Raw genomic sequence first — 21,623 nt, 5'->3', positions numbered from 1 at the left:
CAACAGAATTCGTATACTCTGTAGCCGCAACTTTATTTAAAACAGAACCCTGTAATGCACTGAAACTCTCAAGTGAGAGGTCACTATTTGACCTCAGCTAAACAGTGCTGTTCACCATGGTCAGCAGCGGCAGCGTTGCCCTCAGGGAGAACAGGCTTCAGCCCCTTGCAGCGGGGAGCCTGGAGCTGCTGTAGCTCTCCCCAAGAATTCCCCGGGCAGGCGGCAGCTTTCAACGGGCACAAACCCGCACCACTTGCACACCGGGGCCACGGGCTTTTGTCCGCTGCTGTCACGTAAAGCATAGCTGATACAGGGTGCATCGTGAGTTCCTTAGATATATGCAAGAGCCCCAGTTTGTGACAGAAAACTTACTTTTTTTTTTTGTGTGTGTGATGGAAAGTACGTGTTAGAAAAAGAGGAAGAAGAAGTTTTTCAGTCAGGACACACTAATCGAAGACAACTGAAAGAAGGCTGGAAGCTATTCTTTCAAGATGAGGTTATGAAACCAAATTGATAAAGTGGGTAACTGTGTGAATAAGCATGAAAAAAGCAAGGTCTTATCAGTTGGTCTCACAGAAGATGTAAGTTAGGAAGAAAAGATAGGCTTTCACATACTCAAATGACTCTTCAGCCAGGATCCAGAGGCAGTAAGCTTCAAGCTAGAGTACAGGTAAGTATGAAGACTCCCCCCAAAGATACCCTGTACTGAATTAACTGACATCTTGAGTATTATTGCAGTCATATTGACCTACTGCTACAGTACGCATTAATGATTTAATAACATAAAATCGGTGAATGTTGGTTATGAAAGAATGCTAATGGACCTGGGCAGAAATACATGTCCTTTGTACCACTTACCATGAGAAAGCAATACTTAATTGCTACAGTTAAATTAATAGCAAGATAAAAATTTTATTTTCAAAATGTTGGATTCAATGCCAAACTAAGAGGATATGTTACCTGTTGACTTACGGGGCAATCTGGAGAAGATGAAGAGACAACACCTTATGCTTCATATTTACACTCAGATTAACTATGAATTCATTTTATGAATTGTTGTAGGGTATATTTATGAGGTGAAATTAAGACATCATTTACCTTAATACTGCCTGACTGAAGTCAGAGGGACTACAGGAAGTGAGAAAATACTTCTGGAGAATAAAACAAATAGAGTGCCTCTTCTGAAAGTCACACACAGGTTTTTCTGCATAGATTAAAACTTATCATGACAGATCATAAACTGTAAAGTAGTTCTGTCTATCAGAAAATTCTATTTTATGTGCGAATTTCATGTCTTATACACGAGGACAGATAGAACTCTTCTACTGAATTATTGGAGACTTATCAAAAACAGGATGCTTTTTTCTTGAGAAGATGAAAAGTACAGAGATAAGCAGAGAAATAAAGACTGAAGTTTTAACCAATAATATTTTTGTGTGGTTATCAGAGGAATGTAATAATTAATCTTTTAATCATTCTGAAGATTGTGTGAAATCATAATATCTCATCTTTTCCAGCCTCAACCTGCCATTCTTGATCTGAATTACAAACAATAAGAAAGGAGATGATTTAATGAGCAACTTTGTCATGTTGCCATTTTGCCTTAGTCAAAGGCAAACGTCTAGTTTTGCCTTGAAACTAAAATGGAATAGACTTATGTTTCAGCTATGCTCACAACTGAGGCAAACACGAACAGGAAAGTTAGGGCTACTTTAAAGCTAGAACCCTGATGTCTTCACATTTTCATAGAGACATAATTAAATACACGCTGTTAAGAAGAAACAAACATTAATTTACTAGAAAATAAAATCCATTTTGTGAAGAAACACACAGGTATGAAAAGTCGTCTAAAATTTGACAAATACTACACTAAATCCAAAAAGAAAGATCTCAGTTACAATGGCAATAGGTATGTTCTTATTATGAAGGAAAAAAAAAAAGTCAGCATGATTTAATCATACTCAATAAATAGGCACTTCAATAAAGTATATATTTACACTGGCTTTCTGAATGCTAGGGCATCACATAGTATGGCTTTATTACAATGGATGGAAGATGGCAACTACTTAGAACCCAGTGCCAACATGGATTATAACAAATCCAGTGAGTATTTTGTTTTTCAATTATTCATAGAAAATTTAATCCTGATTAAGTATCCTTGGGCAGGAATTCATGGGTAGTTGATGACTGAAACCAACATTTATTTGAAATGCTTCTGTTAATTTAATCTGTGTATATGGCTTAATTATGATTGAATCCTCAATGTAACAGAAATGAATTATATCAGGATTAAAATTCTAGTACCACATCACCCATTCCATTTTCTTTGCCCTTTTTTTTTTTTTCTTTAAAAGATGCAAGCCTGCTGTTTTAATTACCTTTATGTTGCTATGTCTTCTAAGCCTCAAATACTGTTTAGACCTTCATTACTGGATGAAATTTTTAGTTACATTTATCTAAAAAAAAAAAAAGGCAGATATAAACCCTATTTTCATTCCCATTAAAATTTTAACCAGTATGAACATTAGTTGCAAAAAAGGCTTTTCTTTTACACCAATAATAAAGGAAAGTTTTGCACAGTCAGTTGTGAACATTTTACATGTGTTTTCTATAAGACTCTCCCTCTTTTGTTTCTCCTTCTTTTATACTTATACATAAAATGCATTTTCTCTAAAGCATGAAAATAAAAGAACTTGTACTCATCATTACACATCACACCAATTTCACAACTGGCCTATTTCAGACTTGTCTGAGCTTGTAGATGTTTTAAGGGCTGCATTTTATAAGATCTTCAAACCTAGTATTGATATAAAGTAAGGACATTTTTTGTGTCTGTGAATGGGAGAGAAAAGATTCATTGTACTTTTCCGTGATATAGCTCAGCACCACGTACTACACATACACAATATTTATGAAGTTATTGAAACTATGGATTTTTCCACTCCACAACACTTAACAGATTAGTCTAGGGATCTTGTCAGACCAAAGGTCTGTGAAGTGCTCTGATATTATCACTCAGTTTCCCAGTGAAACCAATGTATCACACACCTGTGAAAAATACCTGTATATTTAAGTCATTATTGCACATTTATTACATAATGTATTCTTCCTAAACATCTCAGAAGTGATGTCGGTTTTTATTTCCAGAGGATACTGTTAGTGGCAATGTCACCGATGACAGTGAAGATACTTCCCAATATAGACTATGAGATAGAAAAAGTCTGTAGAGGATAACCATGGAGATGCACTGACACAGGATAACACCTATGGTAATAATCTAGACACAAAAAAAGAGAGAAAAAGTAAGGGGGGGGGGAAAGAAAAAACACCAAACAACCCACAATAAATTTCTATCAGCATACTGTCTAAGAGCTTGAGGTTTATCTTCAAACCTTTAAATACTGCTGCAGTTACGAAAGATTTGAACATGCATCTCAAGTCCAGGATTCAGACTCTCACACCTGGGTGTTTTTAAAGCAGCAGATAGCCCTGGGCAAGTCACATAACCCTTCTGGCAGTCTCTGTTCTGGGGAATTTCAGACTTGCAATTCACCACCCATGCAGTTTCACAAGCAGAGGTGATGTTTAGATATTCTATTCTTATAACAAACAGAGTGGAAAAAAAAAAGCTTGGAAACACTTTGCACTAGCACGGTCATGGAGCTGTGAGGATAGTGATTTATCAGTCTCACTTAGCCAGACCTCTTTTCAGTGCAAGTCTCTTCATCTGTAAAAGATGTGTAAGGCAGTATTTATCAAACGCATAAAGGTAACTACTGCTTTTGAGAAAGCAAAAGTCTAAGTTTATGTACAGTCTTTTAAAATGCATATTTTTTAAAAATAAATATGGTATTTACTGATCATGCCTTTATTGTATTGAAGTGCATTTAAAGAAGGAAACATTGCTAAATTATCATAATGTAGGAACTGCAGGTGCACACAATGGCTAAACTTGCTCAAATACAAGAGCAGAGCAACTGTACTCTCCCTTCAGTAAGCTCAAAATCTCAAAATCCTGCAAAAATTTCCTTTACTGATCCTACTTCTAGAAATTGTCCTCCTGCCCTGATGATGTTTTCATCAAGCAACAACAAAAAGTCTCTTTGTTAGTAGCTCTAGAGGAGTCTTTTTTTCTCCCTATTTTTTTTCAATCAAATGCAGTATTTCATTTACTATATATTTCAGTGGAACCTTTTTCTTTCCCTTACGTATCCTCTACACAAATAAAAGCTCAATTTCCAAATATATTTGCATATAAATGCACAGATGGTTAAAACCATAAAGAAAAGAAGAAAACTCTATCCTGGAACGAGGTAGTCAATCACCTGAGAATAGTAGTGCCCTTTATCTGAACATGGCAGGCTCCACACACTAGTTCTCTAGTTCCCAATATGTTTAAGCAACCGAGAAACCCAGTGAGTCCACCTTTGTTTTTAACTATTTAGAGCTTACAAACCAAACCACGTATTTGGACAGATTTCTAAATCTAAAGAATACAGTTCAGCTACAGGTTCTCTGACCTATTTAGCCACATAAAACTTTTAAAGGATGAAGATTAAAACAACAACAACAACAACAAAATCCACTGATTTATCTTTCTACTAGCTTTGTTAGAAGAATCCCCAAGGTGTTTTTAATTAAAAAACAAACAAGCAAACAATAAAACAAAACACCCCCTCCACATTTTCCTTTGACTTAACAATCTCCCCCTCTCCCTCCCATAACCTAGAAATGATTACCCTTAGATGATTCAAACCCTGTATGCCTTTGTAAAATATGACTCACATTAGCATCAATGAGAGCTGTGTGACTAAGACTTTTCAAGTTGCTTTGGGGTCATAAGATTAACAGCCTAAGAGCATGAGTTTGCTAACAAACACTGAACATGAAGAACAACTACTATTCAAATTCCATCTCTTTTATCTTGCCTGTACATACCTTTTCTCTTTGATATTCTCTGAATATTACAGCAATGGTTGCAAGACATGGGTGGCACAAAAACCAGAGAATGCAGGCCTGAAAGAGAAGATGAGTATAAGTTATAAAATGACTACATGCCAGCTTAGAAGAAAGAGATGACAGTTAGAGGAACTGCATTTACATTTCTGTCTATTTTACAAACCTATTGTTTAATTTTCAATCAACAGAACGAAAAACCACACAATGAGAGGTGGGATTTCTGTTTAAAAAAGGCTCTATACTCCTTGTCAAATTAAAATGACTACTCAGAGTATGATGACAGGGTGCAATTTAATCAAATCAGACACTTAAACATTAACTTTCTTATAGAGGAAAAGAGTTCAGTGAGCGCTTCAGTCAACTGCATGCCACAATTATAGTTACAGCAGAAGGGATCAGTTTCTCTGATGTAACCCATACTTTGGCAAAGGTGATATAGAACTCCCTTTTCAGTGTGCTTCTCTCCACTGTGATGATCTGGTAAAGACCAGCAGCCAGTGACAGAGCTAGGCAAACTCTGAGGCCAATAAGCAGTCCGCTTGCTAAGCCATGATGTGAATGGTAGCTATGGTGATTTGTATCTTCAAACTGCTCCCAAATTAATAAAAAGCTCTGGAAAAGAACAACAACAGCAAAGTACATTTAGAGTAAATAAGGTTACACTAAACCTCAATCTTCCCATCATAGATTAAGTTATCCGCACAACTGGTCGTGCTCCGCTCTGCCTGTTGGAGACTGCCATGTTACACAAAACCCCCCCAGCCTGAACTGCTTTTTGGCACTACTTATTACTCCAAGTGCAACTGGCAGGAACAGAGTCTCACCTCTTGCATTCCCTAACTTTTAGAAAGTTTGACAAGTTAAAGTTTCCCCTAATTTGGACAGAAAGAATGTGGCACCCTAGCATAAGATCCAAAATAATCATCTAGTTAAACAGTCGGCCTACTCAGCAGTAAGCCCACTGAAATGATTCCACAGAGCTACAGGGAGGTGTCTCCTTCCACTTGGGATCCACAACCCGCAAAGCTTGTTTCAAAGGCAGGTGACTACGCCTTTTCTTTCAAAATCCTAACAGGATTCACTTTTCTTTTCAAAGATGGGGAAGTAAGAGGGTGGTGCTGCTGCCCCTTTTATACAATAGCCTAAAGGCTCAAGCATTCACCCAGGTTGAACTTGGATCTCCTACAATTCCCTCCTTTGCCTAAAGGATATCCAACTCGCATCTCCCACCTCCTTGGAGAGTGCTGCAATTGCCAGGCTATAGGCTGTTCTTGGGTGGGCCACTCTCCACCCCTTCTATTGAAGCTGTGCCATCGTGGAGAAAAGAATCCAACAATCAGCAAGGTCAGGAACTGTGAGCGAGCCTGACTCTGCAAGCAACCATCTTGGAAACCTCCTAAGGTCTAGAAATGGGAGCATCACAGGTTCCAAATGTTGTTCCAACATCTGGACAAATGCTCTAGCTGACATGAAATCCTTCTTAACTCTCAGCACTGTATCCATTTGCTGCAGAACCCAATTTTGTAGGAGCACTGAGAAAGAACACTGATAGATTCTCTAAGGAAAAACAGACGAAGAAGTGCCTAGTTTCTGAATCTTAGTTGGGTAGAAGGCAGGCGCCTACTTGTCGCATAAAAAATAGGTCTTGCTGAAGAATACCTTTTTAAGGCTTTGGGAATGTTAACGTTATAAATTAGAATACCCATAAAGTTTAGACTCTCCCAGCATCATGTAGCAGCTGAATAGCATTTTAAGACCTGAATATACACTGGAATCCAGTCCACCTACTGCACACATCTAACTTGCACTTAGGTTTCAGGTGCCTAATGAAGGAGGCTTTCTGAAGAAAGGTAGGCAAATTTGATTTATATGAGTGAAGTAGCTCTGAAGGCCTTTAGAAGCAGACATTGCATGTCTCAATTTAGAAATCTAAATTAGTCAGATTCCTTTCTGAACATATTCAAAGGCTCTCTTGCTACATTAACTACATAAAGACAAAAGGTTAGTGATATTAACTTTAAAAAAAAAAAGTGTGATCCACCTGTGCCTTCCAGAGGTGGGTGTCCCTGAGTCTCATCAGTCAAGAAAGGATAATTTTCGCTTAGAATATCCACAGAGAGTACTCTCACGCTTTTCCCCTCCAGCAAACATGACTGCTGTCATTTCAGTCACTCCTCAACTACCTTGATGGAAAACAGAAGGATGGGAGAGGGACAGACGTGAAGCATGCACATCTTGAACATCACTGATTACTAGTAAACAATCTGACTGACAGGCTTCAAATGTTCCCACCGTAACACTATTTCTGACTAACTTCAAGCAAAAATCTTCAAATGATCAAATTACTTGACTGAGAATTCTGTCAAGGAGTAAGACTGAAATAAGACTACATGGCTCCTGAAACCCTGAGATACAGCACAGTGTTTGGTAAGGTTGTGTCTACAGCACTAGTTTTGGCATGAAAATGATGAATTCCTATCACCGAAGTAAATTTTAGTCCAGGTAGAACATGCTCAGGCAACAAACAAGGGTTTTACCAGTTAAAGAATCACCGCAGTCTTGTACAGAGCATTTTCCCTTTTGATATTTACGCTTAGGAACAGCCAAAGTATTTAAATTCCCTGGACTGGACATACACTGTCTGAGAAAATAAAAAAACCCAACCACCTCCTATGTACAGAATCTTCTTGACTAAAGCATTCATAATGGGGGAAGAAATATCGGCTGAGTGAGATGGAACTGTGATATTGCTTTAAGAAGAAACTTTAGGTAGATTCCAAGCATAGTTAAACCTTAGAGAACAGAGCTCATGAGGGTTTGGATTTTCCTTAAGCCACAGCAACAGTAACAGCAATGAAAGAAGCCACTTTCATGAGAAGATGACAAAGAGCTGGAGTAAAGGAGTCATGAGAACAAAGTCCAAATCCTCATGGGAAAAGAGCGTCTGACAGCAGGGTATGCTCTGGACTAGCCCTTTAGAGACTGTAAACAACACAAGAATCAGTTGATCAAAGACTGTGTATACTGACAGCAATGCAAGATCACAGAAGTCCAGCTTCTTTCAGTTTTATTAGATTCCAAAATAAGCAGAAGGCAGAGGCATTAGAGACAAGAGATGGAACAGTCAGTGCAACACACTGGAAACTCAGACAAGGTGAACATTTGTCATCGGTCTTACTATGAGCTGGGACTGTTCTCACTCACCAGAGAAAAGCAGGATCCTATAAAAGAGAAATCTGTGCTATGGAGTGTTTCTAGATTACAATGGATTAGGTAATCTGTTCTTAATGAAGGAAGAGCTTTCACAGAGAAGCATGATCTTGAAGTCAAAATCTCTTTGGCTGGCTATGCCTTCGAAATTAAGGTCAGTAAGCCCTGAAGTCCCTTACCTTGATGACAGAAAGGCACGTATCAGCTCATTAGCTGCAATCTCAGGACCAAGCTGAAAAAACACCCAGGCACCAACCTGCTGAAGTGGGTATCGGAGACATTTTTTTTGCTGGCAGTGAGGAGAACTATTTTTGAGCTCTGAGAAGAAATCTGGGGGAAATTCCAATTGTTATCCAGAAGAACAACTCTGCTTAGGCTGTAGACAAAAGAACTGGATGAGCTAGGTAGCTGAAGAGCTCACTCTCACTAGCTATGTCCAACATTAAAGGACAACTGCTTCTTCACAAAGTAAAGGAGAATGACCATCTCCTTGTTTATGTAATGCACTGTTCAAAATGCCTGACCTCACCTGCACATACTTCTGACCTATCTTGGTTCACAGTGGACAACCACCACTGTCCAGTACTGGTCTTCATCTGCAAATGCTAGAAGAATGTTTGCCACGGACATTATCCTGATGTTCCAGGTGTACAAGTTGAACCTCTACATCCATACAACGCAGAACCAGACACTCTTCCTTTTTGTCACGAGGAAACAATTATGGTAGAACTCCTCCTCCCCTTTGCTACGCCAACACTGACATTATGGCAAGCCAAGATAACATATCAATCGCCAGTAAAGACAGGCTCTCATGGGACAAGATCACCTCTGAGAGGCAAGGGGAAGGGGGAAGCAAAAGGGAAATTAGAAGTAGCAGCAAGGCAAAATGGATTAACTAGTTGCTTCTAACCATATCTAGTACTTGAGTATCTGATGTCATGCAATGCCAGTACAGTAAAAAATGGTTTAGATCTAAGGTCAGAGGTAGAGCTCATTCCGAGCACACCTCTGGGGTGTACCTAAGAACCCCTGTGAAGTGTGGCATCTAATGCAGGAAGATTCTATGTCATTTTGGTCAGGTTCTAAGTGATCAGTTATCTTTCTAGAACCCTTGTCTCCACTCCAACCAGCCCTGAAAGCTGAAAATGCTCAGGTCTATGTGATGGGAAAGGCCTGCCATCGATAAAGTTTTGAACAAGGTTTGTGTCTCAGCAGCAGCAAGTGGAATCTTTAATGAATCCAAAGCAGCCTGGGAATCTTTTGTTCTGAGGCTGAAAGAAAGAACAAGTTAAGGCAAAGGGAGATGCAGAATGGCAGACCTGTCCCTCCTTTGAGATGCTACTGCTTTGCAGCTGCAAAGATCACAAGAGATTTGCTGACTAGGAGGCTGTGTCCACCCTACCATGATGGTAACCTGTAAACACAGACCGGGAAATTGGTGGTGTTTCTGAAAGAAGAAAAAGAAAGAACCCATAGCACCAGTACAAAGAAGAGAAAAAAACACCTGAAAATTTGCTAAGTAATTTGAACTAGTAGCAGGGAAACAGAGTCAGATAGTTTGCCAGTCAAAACTGCAGTTAAGTTGAAGAATAACATGTTTTCCCAGGCTGTCCACTTGCTTGACTTCCCTGAAGATGAGGGCAGGTAGTGTAGAATGTCAATAAAACTAACATGGTTCAATCTCTATCTGCTGTGTTAGGGTAATGCGTGTGTTTTCCAGTACCCTCCACAGCAAGTCCTCAGAACATCTCTGATTATCTACATAAGTCTGTCCAACCTCTGGCATGGGAGGAAGCTGGGTTTCCCATAAGAATCTTTGGGAAGGAGCAGAACAGAAAGGAAGTTATTATAGGTTTTTCATCATTAAAAGTGCTCATTGATTGCCCTGTTGCAGCAGGTCCAACACCCACATCAATCTAGACAGACCAGTGGATCAACAGACTAATCTAGAGAATGAAGTCTTGAGCTTACCACCTTTGACAGAGGTAATGCAGTCTGGATCCCGCTCACCTGAGCTCAACAGTCGCATTCTGTATTAAGGAGAAGGAATCTGGCAGAAGGTGTATTTTGTATGTACTGAACTATGAGATGGAAAACATCCTCTCCAGAAGGGCCAAGGATAGCGACTCTTGGTGTCAGGGAACTTTTGCTGGAGACGGTAAACACTGAGACAGGGGTGCAAAACTACCCAGGCAATGACATGGTCTGACATATTCTGTTCCTGTAAGACTCCTGACAAACCTGACATTCCCAACGGTACCAGAAGGAGAGATGTGGCAGAGTTGTGCCTTTGTGGTGAAAAGTAAGACAGGTAACTTTGTGTCAATGCTCCAGTGGTGCTCAAAGAGCCAACATAAATGTGTAACAGACCAGTACTGGGGGAAGCAGCATATATGTATGATACCTGCCCCAATTTTTACCACAAGTAACAACCAAAAAACCATTTGGCTGATGATACTGAGTGTCCTTTCTATATATAGTAAAAAGGAAACAACAACAACAAAAACTTTCCAGTCTCAAGTGACAGAGTACTAATACACCCATATGTATGTACCGGTGGAGAGGCATGAATAAAACTAAATACTTTAGATGTCTTCTTTACTACCAGCACGTAAAATTTCTGGTGCTAGACGGGTGTCAAAAGTAAGGTGGAATGAACCTATCTTTAAATTTCAACAGTCTCATTGACCTTAATAGCCTTTGGTTTATATTCTTAATTAGCATGAAATGTCAGCTCCCAGCTACTCTTAATGCTTTAGCAGTCCACTTATTTAGTTTGGAAGCAGCACTAATTACAGATACTACTCAAATGGCACAAAATCTTCAGTATAATCTCTTCCTCATTACTGTCTCCAGTTTCTCCCTGGTCTTCTCTTTCTCAATGGCTTTCAGATTCTCTTGTCTTTATGCTGTAATTTAAAAAAATTTGTTTACAAAAAGGCACCACCAGGGGTGGATGATCTCCATTACTATTTACTTTTAAGTTACTGGTTTACTTGACTTTCTAATTTATACTAATGGAAAATATTTGAATGAAATTACGTGTCAGACCATTTGTATATTTGCAAGACCAATCCTGCAGATGAGCCTTTCAAGAATTCCCTTATATTGATTGAAAAGACCATTAGGCATGCTATTTGAGTGGTTATAAGAGGAGGACACTGAAGATTTCAGGTTTTTTTCGGTGACAGAAAGAATTTCTCACCACAGCTTTTCTCATCTTTCGTCTCATGCTGCTTGTTGTCACCCTCCCACAACATGGTTCACAACCCATCAGTTGTATTGATTATAACTATTTATATAGGACCACGTTATAAATCAGATCAGTAAAATGACTGTGTTGAAATCTCTCTCTCTTTTTTTTTTTCCCTTCTTTTTCCTGTCTAGATCATTCCACTGATCTGGTTTACAGTATAATGCTACAAACAATTGGCACAACCAGGTTTGGAAAACTGTGGGAACTTCTTAAGTGGTTTTACCCCTGAACAAAAACATACTGTGAAGCTACACTTTAAATTGTTAAAGTAAAGAGAAGGTGTTGTTACCTATTAGACATACTGGGTGCACATTATGCTGTGGGGTTTTTTTTCCAGTTTTGATGCTCCCTCCCTCATAAAATATTTAAATCTGTTGGTTCATAGTTCTGTCATACTTAATGGCAGCTGTGTATTTCAGTATAAGAATGAGGATAAAATACAAACCTGTGTAACAACAACTACTACAGCAATGCCAGTAGATGTTGGAGTGGAATCCCACTGAAGGGGTCTGCTGTGAGATTTCTTCATTCTGCCTATCGTCCAACCCATACACAGACTCAATAATAAATACAGCATTTGTATCTGTGAGATTATGTCACACACTATTGAAAACAAAAGAAAAATAGAGTCACAAGAAAATTTTTTTTTTTTTAAGCAAAGAGAAATGTTCTGTATACCCACAGATGAAGGACAGACATTTACACCTCTGTATCGCCTTTAGTCATAATTGTGATGATAGTATGGCTAGCTGAGGTTGCTTTGACAGAAAATTTAGGTATTTTTAGTAGCTTTCAGTGACCAAACAGATCACTATCGGCTTTCCTCTAGTTATGCTACAGATCTGCAACAACATGGGCACAGCGCCACATCCTTCCAAATCCCACTCTTCTGTCAAGGAAGTCTGGGCTCAGGAGGCCATCCGCACGAATAAGACTTATAAATGATAAAGAACTAAAATCATATGTATGTTAATCACACTGCAAATATGAAAAATGATGAAATTAACTCCTTTCTTTGCTCTGAAAAACTTCTGTTCAAAAATCAGACGGTTGCATTGTACTTCAAATTAATTACACTTTGTCTTAAGGATGCAGTAGCTTGCAACAGAGAGCACAAATATTTAGGACAAATTCTACTCCAAGATACTTAAAGGGGAAAACATAATGAATAACCCTAACACAGACTTCATTTGGAGCAACAACTTGCCTGTATTTCACTTTATTAAATGCAAACTACCTTCGCCTCATTTTGCTATGTCCATTTTTTTTTTTTTTCTCTGTTTGGGAACAATTAACACATACTCCATAAAGTTACATTCTTAATCAGCGTCTCAAACCTGTGTTTGAAGCTGTATCTGAACAAAGAAAACTTCAAGCTAGACTATATTAAAGGCTCTACTTGTTAGCCTTGCTGCAGTACTACTGACAGTAGAAAGAACTGAAGATTTCTTTATGGGTGATTGTTAGCTTTAGAACTGATAAGTTTTTGACTGAAATTTATCAAACAATTTTTAAGTTGGTGTTTGGACTTGACAGTAAACTGGCTCATTGTTCTGGCATAACAGAGATGTGCAAGAAAAACTGAATCTTATATTATGTAAATTGCAAATTTGGTTCAGAAACTAGAGATTGGGCACTACACACAACAATAGTTTCTTTTTCACTTGATTAATATTTTAGTTCAATTAAATTCGTTCCTTGTTTGTAGTTTTCACTTACCCTATCAGGTACAAGAAAAATATTTCTATGTCACAAAAGCAAAATTCTATTTTTATACAACTGGCCTGTATTATATAAGATAAATGTACTTCCACATTTACTAAAAATATTGGCACAGGAAATGTTGCACTGTACAGAGATTAATATGCACACAAGGGAAGTGTCAAATGAAGATCAGCTACAATATTTCCCTGACACTCAGCAATACTAGCAAAATATGGACATAAACCACACTTCAACACTTTATTCCTGGGATATATTTGGTATTCTCACAGTTTATATGCTTAAATGCTTCTTAATGTATTCAGACACCTTTGCTGTTCAAGAAACGTCAAGAGCTTTTAGTAAATACAAACTTGCTCATTCTTTAATAAAATGAGCTGGCACTGACTTTGGGCAAAATGATCTTGGGATTATTTTACAATGCTAGCTACAGACATAGTACTTGCTAGAAAAAACTGTTACGTGAACTTAAGGCATGCCAAACCAGTGTCACAAATACAAACTAGAGAAATGACTGAACAAATCTGGATGTTCTAGGGAGCATTTTATCTTCTGTCACTCCTTAAGATAACTTGCCCTGTAAGTTATAGCCAGACATCATCTCTCAATCACATCTTGGACATAGATACGGCTCTGCTTCACTGTGGCAACAATTCAAGTAGATTCCCAGACAAAATGGTATAAGACAAAAATTCAGCACCAGCTTTAATCTTTGGCATCTCACACACCTTGCCAGAAAGTAAGAAGGTTGAGAGGAATTTATAAAATTACAATAATCCCACGATCTCCAGGGTCAGCGTAAAGTCACATGCTACTGAGCTGATATCATATTTGTCTGATTTCATCCTTTTTCAGCAGGCATAGTAATATTCTTTGATTTTTCACATTTTGATCTTACCAAAAGTTAAAAGATCACTATTTGCGATGTTTTTGAGTGCCAGCATTATTTGTGTGATTTATGTGATTAACTTAGGTGATAAACTAGACTGGGGGTCAGGTCTTTATACATGGTAAAGGACTAAATGATGGTAGGAAAAGAATAATGGCTTGGGATAGCATCTGAACAGGTTTCTAGAAATAAATTCTGGCCCCACTGCAGTCAATAGAAATTTTACCATTTACTTTTAACTTAGATTTCTGTTCTGATATAGGAAAAATGTTAGCACCTTCCGTCTTCAAACTATACTACTTGCTATCAGCCGTTCTTCAGAATTATAATTGACACTGAAGCTTTCCACATTTCTATTACTTCTGCTCTTTCACTGTTTTGGGAATCATGAACGTTAAAAACATTAGGAAATGAAAAGTTTCTTATTTGAATTTAAGAAATTCAGCTACTGATTCAAAAAATACTATTTTATTCTTAATAACCTTTGCTTTAAGCAAATAAAAGTGGGCTCTTCACTACACAGACAGAAAATCTAACATGCAGCTCTGAAGTTCTCTGAAGTTCTGGCTGGGTAGTTAACACCGAGTTTCTCATTGGGGAGGAGTTATGACTACCTCCGTATTCTCTACTTTATTTAATTTCAGGAGACAAGAGGGAAAGTTTAATAATACAGTTGCTGGAGAGGCTGCAAGGAGTTGCTAACTCAAATGGTTAAAACAAGAAAGAGGCAATTACTGTGGTGCCAAGTGCCATCAAGAGGCTGTTAATTCCAACTGCAAGCTTTTAAATGAACTCTAGGAAGGGAAATATTTTCCTATATAGACTGTTACTCTTCAACAGTATCTCACTACCACAGTACTACTTTCTTGGGGTGCTTCAAGCCAATCAAAAAGCAATGTATACGCTTAGAAAGAACCCCCCAATGCTTCGAATGTGAACTACAGAAAAACAAACCCAACAACAATGTTTAACCCTGAAGAATCCAGCAGGACTAAATTAGGGCATTTTGGGAAGTGATGTTGTAGGAATTCAGTTCCAATGAGAGTGAAGAAAAATGCTTTGTTAACATCAATTCTTTACATAAGCATTTTTTCCATCACTCTAATCATATGACTTGTGCTGCAAAACACCCACTTTTTCATTATAAACAATCTTAAGTTTGCTAGTAAAATGACACACTCCATAAAATGGGATTAAGTTTCCTAAAAAGCCCTGCTACTCTACATCAGGCAAACTCCATAAAACCTTTCATTGTATTGAAACATTTACTCATGTGATAGGCATGTATTTAAGTGTTTGTAGGAAGGCACCTTCAGACAAGAAAAAACTTTAAAAAAAAATCCTAAACAATATCACAATTGTGTAAGTTTAAATACAGTTATGGTAAACATCCAGAACAAAACCTGTTTTTCAGAACAGTAACTTCTAGTATTTTATATTAAAAATCCAGTGATATAGTCCAAGATCATAATACAGTCCAAGAACAGCATTCACTAATGTATTGTACAGATTAATGTGTAGGAATATGCAAGAAACAATAAGATAGGCATACTCACATTCTGCCAGACTCCCCATAAAAGGTGCTCCAATTCCATCTTTAGAATAACTGATAAAAGAATAAGTGAGTGAGTCTTAAATATGTGTTCTCTCTGAAAAGTACATCTAGGCAACAACATAGCTCTAAAAAGTCAGTCCTATGTTTTGTCACAATCACCACAGGAAAGATCACGCACTGATCTTTACAATACAATATTCCTCAAGTCTTAAGACTGAAATAAAAAATAAGCAAAGATACCTTGAGAAATGCAGGTAGTTGGCAAAAGCTGAACCAGCCTGCAACAGTAATGCAATTGTCAACACCTTTAATACAGTATGCATAGGTCCACGCTTCTTAATTGTTTGCCATAGGGACTGTGCATATATGCAAGCAGTTACGAAGTACGCTAGGACAAGCAGGAAAAAGAATTCATGTAATCCTGTGAAAAAAAACAAATACAGCTTAATTTTTGTAAAGAAACGTTGCTACTAGCAGTAAATAACTAAACTAAAATACGTTTTTTTAAATATAATCACTGGGAAATAATTGGTAACCGTCACTCAAAAGTGGTAGTACACATAAAATGAATAAATCCTAGCCTATTTTATCCAAGAAAGTCAGTGATTTTTTTCCAGAGAGCTGACTTATTATTCGATCTAAGTATTTTTTATTCAACAATACCTTTTCTGAGTGTGGGAGAGATTCTGTTCAAATACAAATAGCTTTGTAGCAATTACTGAAATAATATAAAGTGGCATAGAGTTTCTTGACAAACAGAAAATAATTGTAGCTCATTTGATCAGTCAGTAACATATTTATTAAAGGACTCATTTTTAGTACCCTTTTTTCTTTTCTGCTTCAATTTTTAAAGGCACAATCTGAGATGAGAGAAACCCAGAACAGACTTCTGTTGAATCTATTTAACCACTGGGTGTCACTCTTCCTCCACATAAAGTACTTAGTCCAAGAGGCACAGTTGGACAAGAGAGAAAACTTCCAGATACAGAAAAATGGAAAGAAAGAATAGCACAGAGAATAATAAGTCCATAGAGTGGATTTTTTTTGCAGCAATCTGAAAAAGTGCCCAAAGTTTTTGATGTTATTTACACAACTGAAGTCCTCTAATTTTCAGTGTGGCGGAGTCTGGTAAAATGCTTCCCTGAAGACCTGGATCCTGGAAAATCTTTTCTATTGTCTGGAAGCTTTGGAACCCATCATATGAGCTTCCAAAGGGTCAAAGCCAGTGAGCTAGAAGCAAAAACGGGTAAACAGACATTTCTCACAGAAAACTTCTGTTTTCCTTCTCCAGCCTTCCTTGAAACCAAGTGGTGCCCACAGAATCAGACACTGAACAATCTTTTTCTTCCAGCAGCAAAAGAACTCTTGTAAAAACTTCCAACCAGCTCCACCCAGAGATTAGAAACATTTGATACATTATTGAAACATTTCAATATTTAAGTTGAAAAACATTAGAACTGGATGAGTTCTGAACAGTTGCTAGTACTATAACATTTATGGTTAAAATTAATAATTTTGGACATAGATACAGTGAAGTGGGAGAAAGAGAGCACAAGGTAATAGAGACTCTTAAACCAAAAATTTCAGGGCCACTCTGCTTCTCTTGTATACCTATACAAAAGCATGATTTATGAATGACAAAACCATGCATTTTAGATTAAATCTCTTACTCTTTCTTTCACTCTTCGTTTCTGCTTCAAAAGACACCCACTGAAGTTGGCAAGGATTCTGTAGATAAGTTATTTCCCACCATAATGAGTGGGTACACACAGAAAACTCTTTAGGAAAAATCAACTAGCTGTTAATAAACATTAAACATTTAGGATAGAAATCTCCTTCCAACGAAAGACAGATTGTGGATGATTGGCTTGAGACCAAAAGGATTTAAGAGAAACTTGCACTGAAATACAACTTTAAAAAAAAGGAAGGGTAATTTTAAGTCTTTTTTAAGTTTCCTGACTTTCAAGTAACGTAGAGTTGACAGATAAAATAAAACATATGTACCTTAATTTGAAATACCTAACTTCAAAGATCTTCAAAATGCTGTCTACCTGGTCAGCTGCCCTTAAAAATCCTAGATTCCACTGATACCATGTCTTACGTAAAAAAGTCACTACCACACAAAATGATAAAAGATTACTTGCCAGGGATTGGAAGCCAGGCCGCCTCCTCTCTCAAGGCAAGTATCTTAATGAAGTTCTTTCCTACACTTTCCTTACAGTCCATTAAATTTTGAGATCTCCTGTGTCAGGCCACAACTTTAGTAACTAAAGTGGAGGATGATCTAACTAGAACCATCTGCAACTATGTATTTTTTAAGTCACCTGCATGAAAGAATCAAGAAATGAAGCTGGATCTTCTCTCTGATACCCTAATGTTCTAAGCTGCATACCTTTATGGAAAAACAACTAACATTATTCCCTAAAGAGGTATTAAAAACAAACAAACAAAACCCAAAATACAACCACCACAGAAAAAAAGGAGAGAGAGAGAGATATGAAATTCTCCTCAGTTCTTTGAAAGTAGACATAGGTATGTAATTTCAGGATTCAGGGTAGCAATACAGGTCTTAATTCTGAATAAACAGAGGCATTCCTCTGCTACTGTGGAAGACGTGGCACATACAGCTCACCCTGTTTCCTATTTGTTAGATCTAAATACGTCCATCCAACATATTTACACACCTCCTTACTCAGCATGCAAGCTGTTCAGAGTTCCGCTTCCAAGTGCTCAAAAATCATCCTACAAACTTAATACAGAGCTGAGATGTCTCTCTAGGAAGTGTGTACATACCACTTTTAAGGCCACATGATCTCTTATGGTTGCTTTGCCCCTTGACTTAGCAAAAGAATGCTACTACTGTTTTTTGAGAATAAGTAAATTAATCTAGAATTCACTTCTGGACACAAAATTCACCAAATAAAAACTGCCAACTAAGTTTGTACATTAAGCAGCACAATTAAGAAGTTAAAGAGACAGCTAAGTCAATTTATAAGCCTTGAAAAATGGATGATGAACAGTACTACTTTCTTACAGATTCTGCTAAATGTTTCAGCGAATATTTTCTTCCCTTCAAAAAGGGAGCTGCCTTTGTTGCCTCTACATCGTCTTGAGACCACGAATGACAGCAGGGTCTATGAATCTGAGCACAGCAATCAAGCTCATTCTGGGTACATAGGTTAAATCTGTATATTTAGGCAGACTAAGCCTATTAGGCTCTTCCCTTACAACAGACCTACGTTAGTGATGCGTTGATGAGACTTCCCAGAGCACTGAAGTTAAGCACTGCAATGAAGCATACATTAGGTTGGTTTGGATTGTCCAAAGCACGCAGTTTTATGTATGCATTTCTTTAGCTGCTGTTGAGTCACTTCTAGAATTTTTCCTTTGCACATTTAAAGATTTAAAATTGCATTTCTTAAATAAAATAAAATCAGGACTGATGAATATCTAATCTGCAACCTGTAACTAAGATCCTTAGAAAGACCTAAACATTGAACTGAAATTGTACTGGCAAAGTGTTTTATCATGCATGTACTCATGTTGCACAGAATCAAATTTTACACAGCTAAGGAATCTCAGGAATTCATTAAAGTCAGGGACTAAATTCACACTCAAGCAGAAGCTTTCAATTTCAACATGGGAAAAATACCTATCGGCAAAGATATTAACACTAACTTTCCTTGTGCATCTATACTTCCAATTAGGCAAGCTTTGGAAAGTCAGTCCAGAGAAAGGGAAGGATTTTTCTGTAACGCCAGAAAATGAATTAAAGTTTACTCTCCGTGAGAAAGTAGAATATGAAATATAACAGACTCTGCTATCCATTCCCTCCGCTTTTCCAAGCATAGTAAGTACTGATTTGTTTGTGTGATCAGATCCTTAACTTACAAATCTAATTTTAAGAAAAAAAAATCTTACCAGATTCCCCTGCGCTAAAGTGATCTAACGGATTCCCTTCTGCATCTGGGTTTAGTAAGACCATTTCAAACTGAATATCCTCGGATTCAGAATAATTCTCCTCGCAGGTAAACTTGTCTACATAAAACACATACCATGTTTCCGGATAAGGAATCTGGGACACTGTCAGATTTTGCTCTGTATGGTTCACAGTCACTTTGGAAGAAAACAAACAAACAAAAACAGGAGTAAATACTCGATTAGTTTGTTTTTATAAAATTGATCCTTGAATGAAGATAAAATTTAAATCCACAACATCATATACAGGTTATAAGCTACATACAGTACAAAACAGTCTTTGTTTTGAAAGCTACCCACAACATCAGAGAACAGACTCCCAGCTTCATCTTTCGTTTCACATAGGTGCAGGCAAGGGTTGGTAAGGATATGTACTGCATTCCTTCTCTCACCTTTTGGGTTTGCTGGGAGGGTTACCTTCTGCCAGAAGCCAGGAACTGCAAACTGTGTCTCCTATGCTTAGCACATCTCCATCCTCCAGTACAGTACTGACAGGACTAGCTATTCTGTATTAGCCAACAGATGCTTCTGCAGCATGAACAATACCTTTGTAAAATTTATTCCACTCTGTTTTCAAAGATATTTAGAGCACCAAACAGCAACAGCCATATGTGAGTCGGTAAACAGTGTGCATACTGTAAAGGTGCAACTTGGCATATTTTACAGCATCTTCCCCAAACCGTAATAGACTGAATTTCAATTGACAGCTAAGGGCTGAGATCATCATTTAATAAAATTGTGTATTTCAAATCAGATTACATTGAAAACCAACTATGTAAGAGACTGATGTTTCATCTACTTACTGATCTTACCACTATTTTTCCCCCAAAGCAACTGTTAATCAATCACAATCTCTCCAAAGTAAACACTTGCTGCAAAGGAAATCTGTGGCGCTGTATGTTTGGGTAAAACTGCAAGAATTGTAAGTACTGTTACACTGATTACTAAACTTGAGTGCTAATCAGCTCAACCATAAATGAAAGCCATCTCTGTAGAAGAAATAACAATACAATGACTGGATTGTAGATTAATTCCCCTTAATAGTGTAAGATGACAATGGCTAAGGATGAGTAAGAGAAAAATGTCATTAAAAAAAAAAATAAAAATCTACAAAACAAGCTATTTCTTGTTTTTAGGCAAAGGCCCTTCTAAATGAAAAATCTGCAAACATACATAGAAAACAATCCTTAGCAAACTCATTATCCCTAAATATTTTGTAGACAAAATTTAGAACTAATTTCTAACCTGAAGCCTGCCTGTGAAAAACATTTCAGTAATTTAAATGAACTTATTTCAACCTCAAGAAGTTGTTTTCTGTTCTCTGAAGACATGAACTGATCAACATTAGGATCCAGGAAGAAACATATCCTATGTTTCTTTGCAGCAACTGTCATGAAGTACAAATTCACACAACACACGAATCGGAAAAAAAAAGTGTTCTAACACACGCAATTTGTCTTGTGTAGGTAACGGTAAGTATGCATTCTACTCTGGAGCTACATATCTCATCAATCAAATATACAAAGTGAAACAGCTCCCTTCAAAAAAACCCAAGGTTTTTAAAAACACTGATGTAGGATTTCATATGGTGCTTAATCCAAATGAAAGGCAAACTGCAGCTGACAGGGGTGGTTTTACTCTCCATCTCGACTCTCAGCCGAGTTCTGACACAACGTTATTTGCATCAAGACTTAAGGATCACACAGAGCATGTTTAATCAGTTTTCCAACAAATCTGCAAGCTAACTCACAGGAAATGGACTAAGAGAAAATAAAAATGTAATTGATTTTGCCCAAGACCAGCAAACAGATCCAACTCACCCTGTGGTCATATGTTTCCTAAATACAGAAGAAAACAGGGAGTACACTGCTGGGACAGACAGGAGTGACGGACCAACTGCTGGTCATTTCAGTAGCACTTCATGTTCAGCTTGGATCATGTATAAGGGAACTACATCCTTATAAGGGACATCTGTGTAAGATTTCATTATGATAATGTTCCAGGAGACCAATTTGTTACTCTAGGGATTCTGGCCACACAGAGGAAATGTATGT

At 37.6% G+C, this 21,623-nt stretch overlaps 1 protein-coding gene across 1 annotated transcript; it reads right to left on the bottom strand.

The window, feature by feature from the left end:
- Positions 1 to 2,693: 2,693 nt before the first annotated feature.
- Positions 2,694 to 21,214, bottom strand: GPR180 (G protein-coupled receptor 180). Its single transcript, XM_009696737.1, has 8 exons — positions 21,208 to 21,214; positions 19,513 to 19,707; positions 15,832 to 16,012; positions 15,593 to 15,642; positions 11,871 to 12,028; positions 5,380 to 5,571; positions 4,939 to 5,016; positions 2,694 to 3,277 (listed from the first exon to the last, which is right to left on the bottom strand). Exons 1-8 carry the CDS (start codon positions 21,212 to 21,214, stop codon positions 3,119 to 3,121), a joined length of 1,020 nt encoding a protein of 339 aa, XP_009695039.1. The 3' UTR covers positions 2,694 to 3,118.
- Positions 21,215 to 21,623: the final 409 nt, after the last annotated feature.

The sequence above is a fragment of the Cariama cristata genome, unplaced genomic scaffold (genome assembly GCF_000690535.1).
Source record: "Cariama cristata isolate BGI_N322 unplaced genomic scaffold, ASM69053v1 scaffold12050, whole genome shotgun sequence".
Classification (NCBI taxonomy): domain Eukaryota; kingdom Metazoa; phylum Chordata; class Aves; order Cariamiformes; family Cariamidae; genus Cariama; species Cariama cristata.
The sequence above is the reverse complement of the archived record's forward strand: the minus strand, read 5'-3'. Positions and strand labels throughout refer to the sequence as shown.